At 41.5% G+C, this 17,550-nt stretch overlaps 1 protein-coding gene across 1 annotated transcript; it reads left to right on the forward strand.

The window, feature by feature from the left end:
* The first annotated feature begins 562 nt into the window (after window positions 1-562).
* On the forward strand, window positions 563-14,627 carry Tmem263 (transmembrane protein 263). Its single transcript, XM_013022644.1, has 3 exons — window positions 563-828; window positions 6,407-6,476; window positions 11,629-14,627. Exons 2-3 carry the CDS (start codon window positions 6,413-6,415, stop codon window positions 11,913-11,915), a joined length of 351 nt encoding a protein of 116 aa, XP_012878098.1. The 5' UTR covers window positions 563-828; window positions 6,407-6,412; the 3' UTR covers window positions 11,916-14,627.
* Window positions 14,628-17,550: the final 2,923 nt, after the last annotated feature.

Raw genomic sequence — 17,550 nt, forward strand, 5'->3', positions numbered from 1 at the left:
AACTGAGCGGGAAAAAAGGGGGTGCGGGACGAAGTTGAGGCGGATGGAGCCCCGGCGGCGGGGCCCCCCCTCCTCCCGGGCCGGGCGCCCCGCACCCAGCCGCCTGACTCGGCTGTCAGGCCGGGCCGGGGAGGGGGTTCCGGGCGAGAGCCGTGCGTGGGAGGGGGAGGGCGGCGGCGGCGGATGCCCGGCCGCTCCGGACCCGACCCGGTGATCGACGGCCCCCTCCGGGTTCCCGGGTTCAAGTACACGAGGCTCGCCCCCCCCACACCCCGCGCCTCCCCCGTGGCGGCTCCCAGCGCCCTTCCCCCGTGGGGGAGGCTGCGCTCCCACGCCCGCCCGGAACCTGCGAGTGCGCGGATGGAGGGGAGCGCCGAGCCCCGCATCGCCTCCCCCCTCCGGAGGGTGGGGGGAGAGGGGAACCGAGGCCGCCGCGCACACGCAGCACCCCCCCGACCCCCTCCGCTTGCAGTCGGATTTCCGGAACCCCGGGGTGGGTGTGTGGGGTGCACCGCGTGGGAGCGGGAGGGAAGAAGGAGGTGCCCGGCCGCGGCGCCCGCGGGGTCATTTTCTGTCTCTCCTGCCACGTCACTCCCGCGGCCAAAGGAAAGAAAGAGCCGCGCAGACGCCTGGAGGGAAGCCTCGGAGGGCGAGGGGCAGCTGGGGAGCCGCAAACACCTGGAGGATGTGTCGCACCTCGGTGCACACTGCTAGGTGCCCAGGGGAAACTCCATGGGGATCCTCCGCGGTCGTGGAAGCCTTGAGATTAACTCCCACTGTGTGGAGGTGCACAAGGACTAACCCAGAAATAGTGGTAACGACACCCAGGTGTGTGTTTAAGTGTCACAGACACACACGGGCATCCTCTTCGGTCTTTGTGCCAGAGACCAAGTTCGATTAAAAAAACAAACAAAAAAACCTCTCCACATATAGGAAGCTTTGTTGGAGAAGTTTAAATGCTTTCTATGAATGCGATCTTTTTTTAATAGTTTAAATTCTAGGAAAATCTTTACCTTTCTTTGTTTCAGTAACTGGGTGTGTTTGCTCCTTTCCTACTTCCTGATGAGCTCTCACTGGGTAATAGATAAACATCTGAAGAGCAGGGTCTTTGGGTGGAGCGTGGCCGTTCACCTCTGTGGGTCTCAGCTACTTGAAGGACTTCAGTTGAAGGCCAGCCCTGGCAAAAAGTTACAGGAATTCCTCTCCCCTTAACAAACTAGCCAGATGTGGCAAGTCCCAGCCTCATGATCCCACCTAAGCAGGGGCTATAATGTAGGTATGAGGATTGAGGTCCCAGATTGTCCTAAACAAAAAGTGGCAGAGTCTGAGAAAAAACTAAATCCAAAAGGACTGGAAAGGGATGGGGGTTCAAGTGATAGAGGACATTCCTCATTGCAAGCAAAAAAGTCCCGAGTTTAAACCCAAGTATTGCAAAAAACAAAAACAAAAAAGGGGGGGGGTCTTTGTATGCTTGTTCTGAACCCAACAGTGTAAGAGTAATGCAGATTGCATGATTTAGTGAAGATGACTCAGGTACTGGTTTTGGTGTCAATGCTATTTTAATTTGAGTTAATGTTTCCTTTGATATTGTCATCTGTGTGCCCTTACAAGTTTTACTGATAGATTACTTTTTCTCCCTTGCCAGCCTCATGCCTTGTTTGTAGTTTATTGTTCATTTAATGGGAGGCTCATCTTTACAAGCAGCAAATTCAGTACAACTAGATGATTCTAAAAACAGTAAGGTAGTGTCTTAGTATACACTGATTCTTGCTGTATGTGTATAGAGCTCTGTTGTCCAAATGTATTTTTGAAACTCCTTGCAATTACTTTTCAAAGAAACTGAAACAGCATGGCCCTGGTGACTCATGCCTGTAATCCTAGCTACTCAGGATGCTGAGATAGAGGATTGCAGTTCAAAGCCAGCTGGGGCAGGAATGTCCCTGAGACTCTTATCTCCAATTAACTACTCAGAAAAAATGGGAAGTGGGGCTGTGGCTGAAGCAGTAGAATGCTAGCCTTGAGCACAAAGAGGCTCAGGGACTGCACACGCAGGCCCTGAGTTAAGCCCCAGAACAAGTATAAAAAAACAACAACCTGAAACAGAGTGAGGATGTGAGATGTGTATAGCACATCTAGAAGGGTTTAGCTTCTTAATTCAGTCTTTTTTTGTAAATAGGAAAATTAACTTGTTGATGAATAACATTTTGAAGCATCTTTGACAGTAAACTCTAGTGTACTGTGTTTTGTGCTTGAGTTCATACCAAGTGTTAGTGTGATTATATTTCCTTGGTACTTTAGAAGGGTGGTAACCATAGGCAGATTTGTATGCTGTCTTTAGACTGTTTTCATCACACACAAAAAGCTTCAATTTATATATTAGATGTTACTGAAACCCACAAGCAACATTGATTCATCAGTAATTTTAGGCTTCTCTTGAAAAAAAAAAACCAGAGGTTTCCATGAAGCGTTTGTTTACTTATTTCTATTATTGGAATAAATTACCCTCTAGGGAATAGTGTTGTTATTAATATTTGCTGAATACATCTGCCAGCTGCTATCTTTGATGCTATTGTATTGGATAAATTATTCCCTGGCCCTTCCCCCTGAAACTAACTGCTGATGAATTTGCTGTCATGCTATATATACAGTTACAGTAAATAAGTCTTTCACATTGCACAGATTTTTAAAAACACATTCAAGAAGTTTTAGTTCGCATTGTAATAGTTTGTCCACATATCAGGACCTAAAGACAAAACATAAAAAGCATACTTTGCTTTGGTCTAAACGCTCTTGTCCATCATTTCCAGTGCCTTAGGAGTTCCTAGAGAACAGTTCCTGGGAAGTGGAGCTGTGGCTCAAGTGGTAGAGTGTTAGCCTTGAGCAAAAGACCCTGAGTTCAAGCCCCACAACCGACCAAAAAATGTGATATGCAGAGAACAGTTCCTGCATGTTCTTAAATGAATAATTGATTAAAGTTGTACATATTGAGATAAGGTATTCTTGCTAATTGTGAACTTTAGTTTTGTGTAAAACCTTAAGTGCCAAACAGGATAGCCCTACAACATACAAAATAATAACGTTTTTCAAAATGTCATTTTGACTGTTCATTAGTACTAATTCCCATGTGTATGCTTTTAAAATTTTATCCGCAGAGTATTTTTTAGGTGATTAGGAGTATGTTTATTTTCACAAGTCTCAGTTTAAGACAAATAGCTGTACTGCAGTGGTGGTGGTGAGGAGGGTACACTTGTGTATGAGTGTGCCAATCCTAAGGCTTAAACCAAGGGCCTGAGCTCTGGGCACTGTCCCTGAGTTTTTTTGCTCTACCACTTGAGCCACAGCTTCACTTTCAGCTTTTTGGTAGTTTAATTTGGCAATAAGAGTTTCATGGCCAGGCACCAGTGACTCACGCCTGTAATACTAGCTACTCAGGAGGCTGAGATCTGAGGATCGAGGTTCAAAGCCAGCCCAGGCAGGAAAGTCCGTGAGACTCTTATCTCCTGTAAACCACTAGAAAACCCCAACTGGTGCTGTGGCTCAAGCGGTAGAGTGCTCACCTTTAGCTGAATTGCTGAGGGATAGCGCCCAAGCCCAGAGTACAAGGCCCACGGCCAGGGGAAAAAAAAAAAAAGAATTTCATGGACTGTCCTGTACAGGTTGGCTTTGAACCTTGATCTTCAGATCTCAGCTAGGATTATAGGTATGAACCACCCGCCAGTGTCAGCATAGTAGTAACACTCTTTCGCAGATTTTGCTTTCCCAGGTTTACTTATCATGGGCAATCATGGGCCATATCTCTAGTCTCTGAGATTGTACTTTGAAGCAGTGAAATTTCTTTTTTTTTTTTTTGTCAGTTGTGGGGCCTGAACTCTGGGCCTGGGCGCTCTTCCTCAGCTCTTCAGCTCAAGGCTAGCACTCTACCGCTTGAGCCACAGCGCCACTTCTGGCTTTTTCTGCTTATGTGGTGCTGAGGAATCAAACCCAGGGCCTCATGAATGCAAGGCAAGCGCTCTACCACTGAGCCACCTTCCCAGCCCAACAGTGAAATGTCTTAAAAAAAAAAAATTCCCATGTTTTCATTTTGCTTTTTCCTCTGTGTGGACTTAAAAATAAAGTGTTTTAAATAACTGTGGATTAAAATATACACATCATGTCTATTTTGTGGCTTCTGGAAGCCACTAGATACCACTGCCTACTCATTAAGCACAAAACTAGCTTGGGATTTGTTTTCTTCCTTCCCTTCCCTATTTTTTCCTCCCTTTCTAACTAAAGACTTCAGCCAAATGTTGATACATGTATTTTCTTTTCTTTTTTTAACTTGTCCTGGGGCTTGAACTCCAGACCTGGGTACTTGAGCCAATAAGTGCTCAAGACTAGCACTCTACCACTTGAACCACACCACTACTTCTGCCTTTTTCTGAGCAGTTTATTAAAGATAAGAGTGTGATGGACTTTTCTGCACAGGCTGGCTTCAAATCACAATCTTCACATCTCAGTCTCCCAAGTAGCTAGGAGTATAGGTATGAGCCACTGGTGCCCAGCTTGCTATACATATTTTCTAGAGATGCTTAATGTTAGCGTGGTTACAAACATTTTTGTCCTATGTGTTTTCACAAAAATACTCAAAGTATGAATAAGATATTGAAATTGTAATAGTAATCAGAGGAGAAGTCTTAAGGGAATATAGAGGAGTATAGGGGGGAGAATAGGTACAACTATGCAGCCAAAGAAACCCTACCTAGTTTTCTTTTTCTTTTTTCTTTTTTTTTTTGGTTGGTCATGGGGCCTGAACTCCAGGCCTGGGCTCTGTCCTTCAGCTCTTGAACTCAAGGCTAGGGCTCTTCCACTTGAGCCACGGCACCACTTCCAGCTTTTTCTGCTAATGTGTTGCTGAGGAATCAAACCCAGGGCCTCATGCATGCAAGGCAAGAACTCTATCACTGAGCCACCTTCCCAGCCCCACCCTATCTAGTTAGGCTGGCAGTTTAAATACAAGCTTCCTCAAAGCCAAAAAAAGAAGAGACACACCATATCGTTCTATCTTTTAAGATGAAAAAGGTACAAATCCCAAAGAAAACTTACTAGTTTTTGAAGGAAATGACATTTTCTGAATATTTAAATGCCTTTAAAGAAATGACCTAGATATATAGCATTCCACATTAGATCTATGCAGTGATATGGCGAGTAATGTCCATAACAATATTGCACAGCTAATGTAGTAATAGTCCCCATAAAGCTATTTGTCCAGTGTTTCTTGCCATAGGCAATAATAGTCCTTGTCATAACTGAGACCAGGTGAATTTGAAAGAATACAACTGATGGTGGGTCATGTGTGTAATTCCACTACTTGTATGGTAGAGATCAGTGTAGGCAGTTAGCAAGAATTCATCTCAACAACTAAGTGAGCCTGTAATTCTAGCTGTAGAGGTGGCATAGGTAGGAGGATTACTGTCCAACACCAGCTGCAGGTAAACATGAGGGTCCTATCTGAAAAAACTAAAATCAAAAGGGCTAGCAAGCATAAGGTGTTGAGTTCAAACTCTCAGTATCACCAAAAAAGAAAGTATTTTTGAAATCCTTGGTTTCCAAGGCTTATTTTTTATTTACAAAAGTAGTACATGTTTGTAGCAGAAAATTATAATTACTTCATATGCGTTTGTAAATGTATGTATGTATTTAGAAATACCCTAGCATGGCAGGCATTTTCCACCTTCTGTACCTAAAACAATGATTAGCCTAATTATGACTTGTTAATTAGTGTTACATTGTTAGTACAATATCCTTCATATCTCTTGTTTGCATATGGTTACAATAATTTAGGCTTTAAGAATGTATTACCAAGAAATGTTTAGTTGACTGTTAGCTCTATAGTTTTTTTTTGTTTTTTTTTTGTCAAGACAGTTTATCATAAAAGACACTTTGGAGCTGGGTGCTGGGACTTATGCCTATAATTTTAGCTATTCTTAGCTGAGATTTGAACATACCAGTTCAAAGCCAACCCAGGCAGGAAAGTCCATGAGACTCCTATCTCTGATGAACCACCAGAAAACCAGAAGTAAAGTTATGGCTCAAATGGTAGAATGCCAGTCTTAACTGAAAAAGCTAAGGGAAAAGCGCCCAGACCCTGAATTCAAGCACTAGTACCCAAGGGCTTTGCATGGTAAGCAAACACCTTACACTGTGTTACATCCCTAGCCCTAAAATGTAAAGTTGCTTTTCTTTTATCTATTTGTGGTGCTGGAGGACAAACCTAGAGCTACTCTCAGCCACTTCAGATGAAACAGTCCTGTGGTAGATGTTTAAAAATATTATTTATCTGAGAAAAGTTAATTAAGTCTTAATGTGTACAAGGTAGTAGTCTCAACATGAAATATGTTTGTATGGATTGCCTTTTTTTTTTTTTTAGGAAATCATGAATCAGGCAGATAAAAATCAACAAGAAATCCCATCCTACCTTAGTGATGAACCACCAGAAGGTAAGTGTATATATACATATAACACTAAGAAAGAAAATATATTGTAGTGATTTAAAGCCCTGATTCTTTTAAAATTAAAGAATTCTAACCTATTTACCTGATCAGTAAACATGTTGCAAAAATAATTGAAGAGTCAGGCACTGGTGGCTCATCCCTGTAATCCTACCTACTCAGGGGGCTGAAATCTAAGGATCATGGTTTGAAGCCAGCAGGAAAGTCCAAGACTCTTAACTTCAATTAACCACTGGAAAACTGCAAGTGGAGCTGTGGATCAGAGTGGTAGAGTACCCAAAAGCTCCCAGGCCCTGGGTTCAAGCCCTATCACACAGAAACACACACTTGAAGATAAACATTTTAAGCTTCTGATGAGAGGCATGAGACTTGAACACTGGAAGAACAATTTAATTATATAAGGTTTATGTCCTGTTATATTTTAAGACAATTTCACAAGCAAGAATGTTTTTTCGGGCTGGGAAGGTGGCTCAGTGGTAGAGTGCTTGCATTCATGAGGCCCTATGTTCCATTCCTCAGCAGCACATAAGCAGAAAAAGCCAGAAGTGGCGCTGTGGCTCAAGTGGTAGAGCCCTAGCCTTGAGCTGAAGAACTGAGGAATAACGCCCAGGCCCAGAGTTCAGGCCCCACGACTGGCCAAAAAAAAAAAAAAAAAAAGAATGTCTTTTCATCTATAAAGAGTGTAAGGCAGAGAAAGGAGATGTTTAATTTTGATGCCCTGCATAAAATACATCAACCTAATTCAAGAAGCAGGGTTTTGTTATTAAATTCCTATTATTCCTATTATTCACTATCAGTTTGGAGTCCTTTCATCCTTTCTTCCTATCTTTCTTTGGGGTGGGGGGTGGGCGGTAATATGGCTTGAACTCTGGGCCTGGGTGCTGGTCCTTAGGTCTTTCAGCTCAAGGCAAGTGCTCTGCCACTTGAACCACACCACCATTTCCAGTTTTCTGGTGGTTAATTGGAGATAAGAGTCTCACAGACTTTCCTGCCCAGGCTGGCTTTGAACCATGATCCTCGTGAGTAGCTAGGATTACAGACCTGAGCCACCAGTGCCTATTGCTTTCTTCCTATCTTAATACATGATCTTGGGGCCTGCTTAATTTGTCTTTCTAAATCATAAGTCTCTTTTAGTTTGAAAATTATGACACCATGAATCATTTTACTGTTGTGCTTCCTTCCAAAAGCCTTGGAAATACTAACTACTCCCCAAATCCCCTAACTATCAGAAGTGACTATGGGCACTTCTTGCCTACTTTTGAAATGTTATGCAAGAAATGACTTTCATGGAAAATTGCATGTTCATTGTAGAGATAGAAGTCTTGATGATAGGTATTGTGTTTTGTTTGTTTTGGTTTTTTTAAAACCAGTTTTGTTATGCACTGTCCAAAAGTTGCTTCATATGTTGGTAGGCACAAATTATTAGGAAAATAGCATAATAAAAACTGACCTTAAGAGAAAGTGGAGGATTTGCCCGGCATGGTGGTACAAATTTGTTTAGTGGACAAATAGCTTACTACCTTAACTCCTTTTTTAAAAGAAAAAGATTAATTTTAGAAGCTTGTCATAAATTGTACATTCTTTACAAATATTATTTTGTGTTTCTGAGAGAGGGTCTTGATGTATGTACAGCCTAGGCTGTCCTTGAACTCTCCATCTTACTGCCATCATCCTAGTCTTTGATTTAAAGGTGTGCACTGCTTTGCTCTGCACAAATATATGTATTTTTTTTCCTGTTTTCTTTTTCTGTGACAACTTTCAAAGTTGTCTCTTTATGGGAAGATTTTATATTACTATCAAATTAACAACAAAAAATTTCTTTTGAGACAGGGTTCTTCTTCTATGTAGCCCAGGCTAGCCCTGAACTTTTTTTTTATTTTTTATTTTTTCACCCGTGTGTGTGTGTGTGTGTGTGTGTGTGTGTGTGTGTGTGTCTTGTCTGTCTGTCTGTCTGTCTCTGTCTGTCTGTCTTGTCTGTGTGTCCGTGTGTCTGTCCATGTGTCCTGGAGCTTGAACTCATGGCCCAGGCACTGTTCCTGGGTTCTTTCACTCATTGCTAGTGTTATATTGCCTGAGCCACAGGTCCACTTTTTTTTTTGTAGGGAGAGTGGTTATTAGAGATAGTCTAAAGGACTTTACTGCACGGGCCAGCTTTGAACTAAGATCTTCAGATCTCAGCCTTCTGAGCAGCTAGGATTACAGGTATAAGCCACCATTGCCCAACTGGCCTTGAACTTCTAATCCATTTGCCTCAACTTCTCCTGAGTGCTGGGATTATAGGAACATACCACCACAATAGGTTTTTTGCTTTCGTTTTTATTAAGGTATAGTATAGAGGAGATACAGTTTTATAAATCAGATAATGAGTACTTTTTTTTTTTAACACTGTCATCCCTTCCCCTCAGTTTCTCCTCCTGTCCCTGCCCATAAGTTGATTAGTTCGTTTTCAACATAATGTCTATTGAGTACCATGGCTGCATTTCCTTGCTTTATTTTTTTAGGGCTAGAAAGGCTAAGTCTCAATGCACAAGTACTTTGTGGGAAGAAGTTAGGTAAGGGACAAAGGCCACTGAGGAACATGATTGTCCCGGAAGGAAACAGAGCCTCAGGAATGTCTTTGTAAGCCAATATGGAAAAGCAGACGACTTACAGAGGGAAGAGATAACTATAATAATATTTATCTTAACCAAGAAAATTGTGTCGATTAAATGCAAATGAACCAAATCAGGCAAAGCAACAACATTTTACTGGAGTATTATTGAAGCATTTGGCTGTTACCCTCAAATCAGGATTTTTACTCTTTTCCTAATGTTTTTTACCTTGATTATAAAAGAGTTACCAATTAAGCAGTCTTTTCCATTGTTTTGGTTTTTTTGGTTTGGTCATGGGGCCTGAACTCTGGGCCTGGGAACAAACTGTCCCTCAGCTCTTCAGCTCAAGGCTAGTGCTCTACCGCTTGAGCCACAGCGCCACTCTCGGCTTTTTCTTTTTGCTTATGTGGTGCTGAGGAATCAAACCCAGGGCCTCATGCATGCAAGGCAAGCTCTCTACCACTGAGCCACCTTCCCAGCCCCTTCCATCGTATTTTTATAACTCTTAAGCCATTTCAGTTAGTTAAAAATTTGCATTATATGTTATTAGTTCTAATAAAAAACATTGGCTTAAAAAATTAGCTATAGCCAAGCGCAGGTGGCTCACACCTGTAATCCTAGCTACTCAGGAGGCTGAGATCTAAGAATCATGGTTCAAAACCAGCCTGGGTACGAAAGACCGTGAGATCTTACCTCCGATAAACCACCAGAAAACCGGAAGTGGCGCTAGGGCTCAAGTGGTAGAGCTCTAGCCTTGAGCTGAAGAGCTGAGGGACAGCGCTCAGGCCCAGAGTTCAGGCCCCATAACCAAAAAAAAAAGCTACTGCAGACTGGTACAGTGGTTCATTCATACCTGTAATCCCAGTTACTCAGGAGGTAGAGTTTGGGGGAAGATTGTGGTTCAAGGTCATCTGGGACAAAAAGTATGTGAGACCTCCATGTCAACTAATAGCTGTATAGCATGCTGTATACCTGCCATTTCAGTTATCCACAAAGTATAGTAGGATCATAGTCGGCCCAGAAGCAAGGGTGAGACCTGTCACAAAAATAGAAACAAAGAATTTAGGAGGTGGCTTGAGTGGTAGAGTACTTGCCTAGCAAGCACATGGATGAATTCAATCCCCCAATACAAATAAATAAATAAAATAGCCATCCTTGTGCATGATTTTTACTAATTGGTAACATTTTCCTAGTTATGACAGAATGTAAAGCCTCCAAGAAAAACTATTTTAAGGAAAATGTGTTTGTTAAAAAAAAACAAACTCATTTTGTCAGCATTTTTTTTTCTCCTTAAATCTTGTCAGTTTCCCTATGTCACCTTTGGTAGTAATGTTCTGCCTTGGTGGTCTTATTGGACTGTGTATACAGAAATTATCTAGATTTGGGCAGGTAGAGTGCTTGCCTTGTATGTGTGAGGCTCTGGGTTCGATTCCTCAGCACCACATAAGCAGAAAAAGCCGGAAGTGGGTGCTGTGGCTCAAGTGGTAGAGCACTAGCTTTGAGATGAAGAGCTGAGGAACAGCGCCCAGGCCGAGTTCAAGCTCCATGACCCACCAAAAAAAAAAAGAAAGACATTACCTGGCTTTGTGTGGGATTGTGCTTTTTGGAGGGTGAAGTCTAAATTATATATTTATGTGATATTATTCCATAAAATTTAGAAAATATCATTGCTTACCTAAATTACTCCCTAAGTTACTGGGCTACGGAGAAAAGGCCTATGTCTGTTAAAATCTGGTGTATTCAAGCTTTATGAAGTCTTCTTGCTGGTCATTTCTATGAGTTTGAAGTTACATGTAGATTTGTGCTACTCTTTTGTATGTGTGAGTGAGTGGTCCTGTAGACTGAACTCAAGGCCTGGGCTCTGTCCCTGAGCTTTTCTGTTCAAGGCTAGTACTCTTAACACTTGAGCCGCAGCTCCAATTCCAGCCTTTTTGTTGGGGGGAGTTAATTGGAGAGTAAGAATTTCAAGGGCTTTTTTGCCCAGGCTGGCTTTGAACCATGAGCCTCATCAGCCTCCTGAGACTGAGTACAGTGACATACACTGGTGTATGCCTATAAATTTAGCACTTCTGGAGGCTGGGACAGGAGGAATACAAGTTTAAAACTAGCCTGGGCTACATAGTGAGACCCTGTCTCAAAAAATAAGACTTGAGCTGGATGTTAGTGGCTCGGGCCTGTAATCCTGGCTCCTCAGAAAGCTGAGATCTGAGAATTGCAATTCAAAGCCAGCCCAGGCAGGAAAGATGCTCCAATTAACTACCAGAAAACCAGAAATGGTGCTGTGGCACAAAGTGGTAGAGCACTAGCCTTGAGCAAAAGAGCTCCAGGACAGCATCCAGGGCCTGAGGTCAAGCCCCAGGACTGACAAAAAATAGACTTAGAACTGGACAAAGATGCCATAAAAATGTATACCACTGTGCCCCTAAGGCAGGAGAGACTTGTGTCGGCAGTGCAGCTGGCCTCCTCATCTCTAACCTCCTGACTAGGAGATCATTTGATCATTTTAAATACGTTAGATCTGACCATGCCATGCTGTTTTCTCTCCTTAGGTTCAATGAAAGACCATCCACAGCAGCAGCCAGGCATGTTGTCCCGGGTAACCGGGGGTATCTTCAGTGTTACAAAGGGGGCCGTGGGTGCCACCATTGGAGGCGTGGCTTGGATTGGTGGGAAGAGTCTGGAGGTGACCAAAACAGCAGTGACAACTGTGCCTTCCATGGGAATAGGGCTGGTGAAAGGGGGCGTGTCTGCTGTGGCTGGAGGAGTGACAGCTGTTGGGTCTGCTGTTGTCAACAAAGTGCCCTTAACAGGAAAGAAGAAAGACAAATCAGACTAAAACACGGAGAGACCTTGCTCCTCACAGCACTATGATGCCAGTGGCATTGAATTGCTAAATTATAGACCTCAACCAAGTCACCTGTTTTGGACGTGTATCTTCTAAACTGCTGTGTTGAAAGTATTGATGGCTTTCATCTATAAAGAAGAGACCAATACTAGCACAGTATATGAAGGTTTCTCATACTTAAGTTCCAGCTTTTTATCTGGTAAAATGTTACACTTACTCAGTTGTAACTGAAGATATGGTATGTTTCAATATTTACTATAAGTCTTTCAGTTTGACTAAAAATGTGAAAGTTGAATTCAGTAGATGATCTTTACAGTTCCATATGTACATGTGCCAGGTAATTCATACACCCCTTATACAAGGGACCTTGAACTCCATAAACTGTACCTTTGACGTGCCTAATAGCTTCAGATGTCTTAGTTTTTTATACCATAGTTGTGTAGGCCAAGAGGCATTCTTTCCTTGTTTTAGCTGGCAAAAAGTAGCAGGAATTCAAAATGTTTAAAAGAAAAGATAAACGGTTCTATGATACTGTTAGTCATCTTTTGTTGGACATGTATTCTGTTCATTTACTCATTAATGCCTTACAAAAGAAAACATCTTTTCTAATACCTTCAGTATATGTAGTTCTTAGGATTATTGACCAGTTCTTTAAAAGGTTGTTCCCTGCTATCTCTTGGGATCCCGTCATGAGTTAAAGGTATTTCTTGCTGTCAGTGGGTAAGATAGTGCTTGCTAACTGTTGTGTCAGTGGTTAAAATCAAGTTGTACACTTCAGCTTGAGTTCATACTCCATTGTTAGTACATTTTACAGTCCCTAAGGAACATTGCTAAGCTGGTTGGAAGCTATGAGTTTCATATTAAAGAACAGATATGATTTTAAGTTCTTAGAAATTACTCAGAATATCTGAGATAGAAAAAAAACCCTTTACCCCACTTCTGTCTTTAGAATGTCTTAAATTATCAGCAGCTGTCTCTTAAAAATACAGAAACAACTATAAATATGTGAGGACTGACTTAAATTGAGCAAAATTGGCCCCATGTATTAGTTTTGAATGTAAAATATAAATGCTTTCAAAAGGCTTTAAAATACATGATAGTCCTTCAAAGCTGCTGTGGACATGGTACCATTTTTCAGGTCAGTTTCAAGCAGGAAACTTACATTTTTCAGTATGGGTGATCAGTGTGACATGTCTTAAAATGTGCCATCACATCTGTCATTCTCAAAGATGACTTAGCTAGAATTTTTTTGGTTTGGTGAAAATTTAACAACTGGCGGGTATATTTGGCATTCCTTTTAACTGAGGGTTCTGGTCCAAGTCAGAAAAATCTTCATATTTTTTCTTTATGTCTGGAGATTTATCTCCTCTGCCCCTCATAAATTTCATGGAGGAAGAAAGGGGTGATGTCCTGAAATCAAGCCAAAATGTAGAGAACCTGAACAAATCAACCTAACACCTGAGCCTTCCAGTGTTTGCTTGTAGCCACTAAATGGTATTATTAATAATACATAGGCGAGTGGATAAGAATGTCACTTTTAAAAACTTCCAGAAGTGTCAGCAGAGATTTGAACAAATCTACAAAAGGTTCTTGAACTTTTTCCTGCTTATTTAAAACTTACAAGTCATTAAGGACTTCAGTTCACAAGGAATTAGTCATTTATTTCATGGTAGTATGGTTAGGACATTTGTTGGTCTATTCGGTCAGATTTCTTAATTAACAAATGGGACTGTTTTTTAAATTCCAAAGTTAACAGACAAATAGTAAATGATCTAAATAATGGTATTGGAAAATTTGTTTCCTGCTGTTTAGAAGGAATACTGCTTTGGTGCTCGTTTGTATTTCTAATTTATCTTCTGTAGTCATAGGCTCTGCTGTGCTTTGTACTTGAATTTTTTTCTATTTTTTTTCTAACTTACTATATGCTTGCATATTTATTTTCAACTTTGCTTGTCTTTAATATTGCTTGAGAAAAAAAGGCTATAATTATAGTTTTCTGCTACAGAAAAGCTACCCTGGTATATTTTATCTCATCACGATTGTTTTAAATTCTAAACTACAACTTTGTTCGGAGGGACTTCTGCAATAATAGCAGACGACTGTCCAAAAGTACAGTCAGATAAAACTTTTTAGTGGAATGAACTTGCCATCTGATGACATGTACAGCTGTATACGTGAGTCTTTTCCAGTTTATTTACATAGACTAGCGATTTGACCTGTTAAACAGGACTAGTTCACTTGAAGAAACTATGGTTGTTGTATACACCTGGAGGCATCTGTTATTCAGCTTGTTTTTTGAGTGGGTATTTGGCACAACAAAGATAAATTTGTGTCACCCACTTAAGTGACTGATCTAATAATATCAACATTATGAATCCTGTACTTAGTGAAATGTCAGATGAAAATAATTGAATAATGTTTTTTTTGTATTAAAAGGGATGGGAAAAGAACACATAAATCTGTTAATAGAGCACTATGATCTGTAAAGTTGGAATGCTTCATGAAGATCTAAAGAAATAAAAGAAATTTTAAAACAGGGTAATCTTAGAACTTTTAGTTATATAGTTCAGACAGTGCCATAGCCAGTTCTCAATTTTTGTGATAATGTACATACATGACATCCTGGAATAATATGTATTTTGATGCCAACACAACAGTAAAATACAAATATATTTATATCAACTTAATAAAGATTAAAATGCAGATTTCTAGGTTTTATCTCAACTTGCTGAATCTTTGCAGGGTGGGGTCAGGACCATATATGTTGGTTTGTTTGTTTTTATTATGACAGTCCTAGGGCTTGAGCTCCTGGCCTGAGTGCTGTCCCTAATCTGCTTTTGCTCAAGGCCAGCATTCTACTACTTGAGCCACCTTACCACTTCTGGCTTTTGGCAGTTAATTGGAATATCACAGATTTTCCTGCCCGAGCTGGCTTTGAACTACAACCTTCAGATCTCAGCCTAAGTAGCTAGAATTACAGGCATGAGGCTGGGCGCCCAGCACCCAGCTAAGGACCCCATTTTATCATCTTCTGTGGGTTCTTGTGTACACTAAAGTTTGAAAACCAGAGGAAGAAGTGGCTCTCTTCTCTGTCCTCTGTAACTAGAGAGCCAACTTTAAATCTCACAGTATGGCCCTGATTTGCTGGGTCCTCTCCTACAACATTGATTTTGAGAGATGTATCTTTTATTTTCTTTTTTTTTTTGTCGGTCGTGGGGCTTGAACTCTGGGCCTGGGCGCTGCCCCTGAGCTCTTCAGCTCAAGGCCAGCGTTCTACCACTTGAGCCACAGCACCACTCCAGTTTTCTGAGTGGTTTATTGGAGAAAGAGTCTCACGGATTTAACTGCCCAGGCTGGCTTTGAACTGCGATCCTCAGATCTCAGCCTCCTGAGTAGCTAGTGTGACAGGTGTGAGCTACTAGCAACAGCAAGAGAGATGTATCTTTGAAAATTTTTTTCTAGTGAACTTCCTTGCCTCAGTTATCCTATCCTGTTCCAAGTCTACAATATCATTCACTGCCATGGCTTTACATACCATCAATTTGCAAATGATGCCTGGATATATACCTCAGTGCTGACTTCCCACAACTGCAGTTCCCGCTGGGTTGGCTCCTAACCATTTCACCACTGACATCTAACTACCAAGGTAATCCTCCTGTAATATAAGGCATCAGGATAGTTTACGAGTATCACTGGTCATTTGTCAGGATTAAATTCCCCACGGCTGGGCTGGGAAGGTGGCTCAGTGGTAGAGTGCTTGCCTTGCATGCATGAGGCCCTGGGTTCAATTCCTCAGCACCACAATAAGCAAAAAGAAAAAAAGCTGGAAGTGGCGCTGTGACTCAAGTGGTAGAGCGCTAGCCTTGAGCTGAAGAGCTGAGGGACAGCACCCAGGCCCAGAGTTCAGGCCCCACAACTGAACCCCCCACCCCCCACAAAAAAGAATTATTAAATTCCCCACGGCTTCTCTTACCCTTAGAATGAAATCCTGCTCCTTGGATCATGGAGAGGACACAAGAAACTTAAATAGCTCCTCTTGTGTTAACTCTTCCCATCACTCAGCCCTGCTCCATTTATCTGGTTTTTTTTTTTAATGCGATGTTGGGGTTTGAATCCAAGGTTTCATGCATGCAAAGCATGTGCTCTATTACAAAGCTACACCATCTAGCTTCTAGCTTTCTCCTTTTCCTTAACATGTTTCACAGACATTCTTGAGGATGGACTATCTACCTCAAGTTTCCTTATCTATCTAGAAAAGGAACTCAGGACCCTAATGCTTCTACTGCACCTACCAGTGATACTGCATGGCATCCCAACCAAGGACCTGGTTTGGACAGAGAGGGTGACCTGGATTTGTGGAAGAAAGGAAAAGACACTGAGTGTTTATTTCACTATGCAAAAAAGGCCATATATAGATGTAGCACATAAATGTTTAATATAAACAGTTTGATTGCACATGTGGTACAAAGTTCAGACTGTACAGTTGAAAGCAAGCCAGTTTTTATCTGGGTAAGCTTTATCTTGAAACACGACTTAGAAATGAAAACTGAAAAATGTTACCATTAAAATTAATACCATACACTTTTTCTCATCAGCTGAACAGGATTTCCCCAAAGCTTTCTAGAAAGCTATTTGTATCAAATGATACAAATTTTAGATTATTTCAAATTAGATTGTACAGAGATTTCCTGAAACTCTAAAATTTCTTTTCATTCATTCATTTTGGCACTTCAGGAGGGGGTTGCTTATAAGTAATTCTATTTCTAGATCAGAGGTCAGATCTTAATAAATCTGGGCTCTAATTACTTGGCAGCTGAATGGCCTGTCTAAGCTTGTTTCCCCATCTCAAAAATGAGGAAACCAGTGAATGCATCTTAGTGTTTCATATGGTCAATTTGCAACAGATGGACCACAGAAATAAGCTGTTCACTATTCTTTTTGGATGGGTTGACTTGGTTTGCAAACACAAGACAAAGTGAGTTTTCTCTAAAAGCGTGTCAGAAGCTCGCTCCCACTGCGCCACAGTATTCAGACCACAGGAGAGAGATGTACGTTCCAGGGCTTGTGGGGAAGGCTGGGGTTGCATGTTAGGTGGGTAAAAATGTGCCCACAGTTTGAACTAGGGTGTGTGCTTCCCAGTCCTTTCACAACGCTTCACACAAAATGCCACACTGATTGATGTGTCATTTAAAAGTACCCAAGAAGCCAGGCGCCAGTGGCTAACACTAGCTACTCAAGAGGCTGAGATCTGACGATCTCTGTTCAAAGCCAGCCCAGGCAGGAAAGTCTGTGACACTCTTATCTCCAATAAACCACCAGAAAATGGGAGTGGCGCTGTGGCTCAAGTGGCAGAGTGCTTGCCTTGAGCTGAAGAGCTGAGGGATAGTGCCTAAGCCCAGAGTTCAAGCCCCATGACCAAATAAATAAAGTACCCAAGGAATAAATGTTCAAGGCCAAAGTAACTTTATTCTAAATAAAGACAATTTCTATTTTACAAGTACAGCCAGAAATCCACTATTAGAGGTAAACAAATAATTCTGAAGCTACTATAGGCATTTCAAATGACTGGTTCTTATAAATTGCTTCTCTTTGTCAGTCTCACTTTGATAGACACATACTGTGTTAC

The sequence above is a fragment of the Dipodomys ordii genome, unplaced genomic scaffold (assembly GCF_000151885.1).
Source record: "Dipodomys ordii isolate 6190 unplaced genomic scaffold, Dord_2.0 Scaffold3, whole genome shotgun sequence".
NCBI lineage: Eukaryota > Metazoa > Chordata > Mammalia > Rodentia > Heteromyidae > Dipodomys > Dipodomys ordii.

What these genes read in the sequence shown, in the direction of transcription:
- Tmem263 (XM_013022644.1), top strand. Translation starts at nt 6,413, where the DNA reads ATGAATCAGGCAGATAAAAATCAACAAGAAATCCCATCCTACCTTAGT. An exon ending in TAGTGATGAACCACCAGAAG is followed by an intron (nt 6,477 to 11,628) that starts GTAAGTGTATAT and finishes TTCTCTCCTTAG; the next exon opens with GTTCAATGAAAGACCATCCA.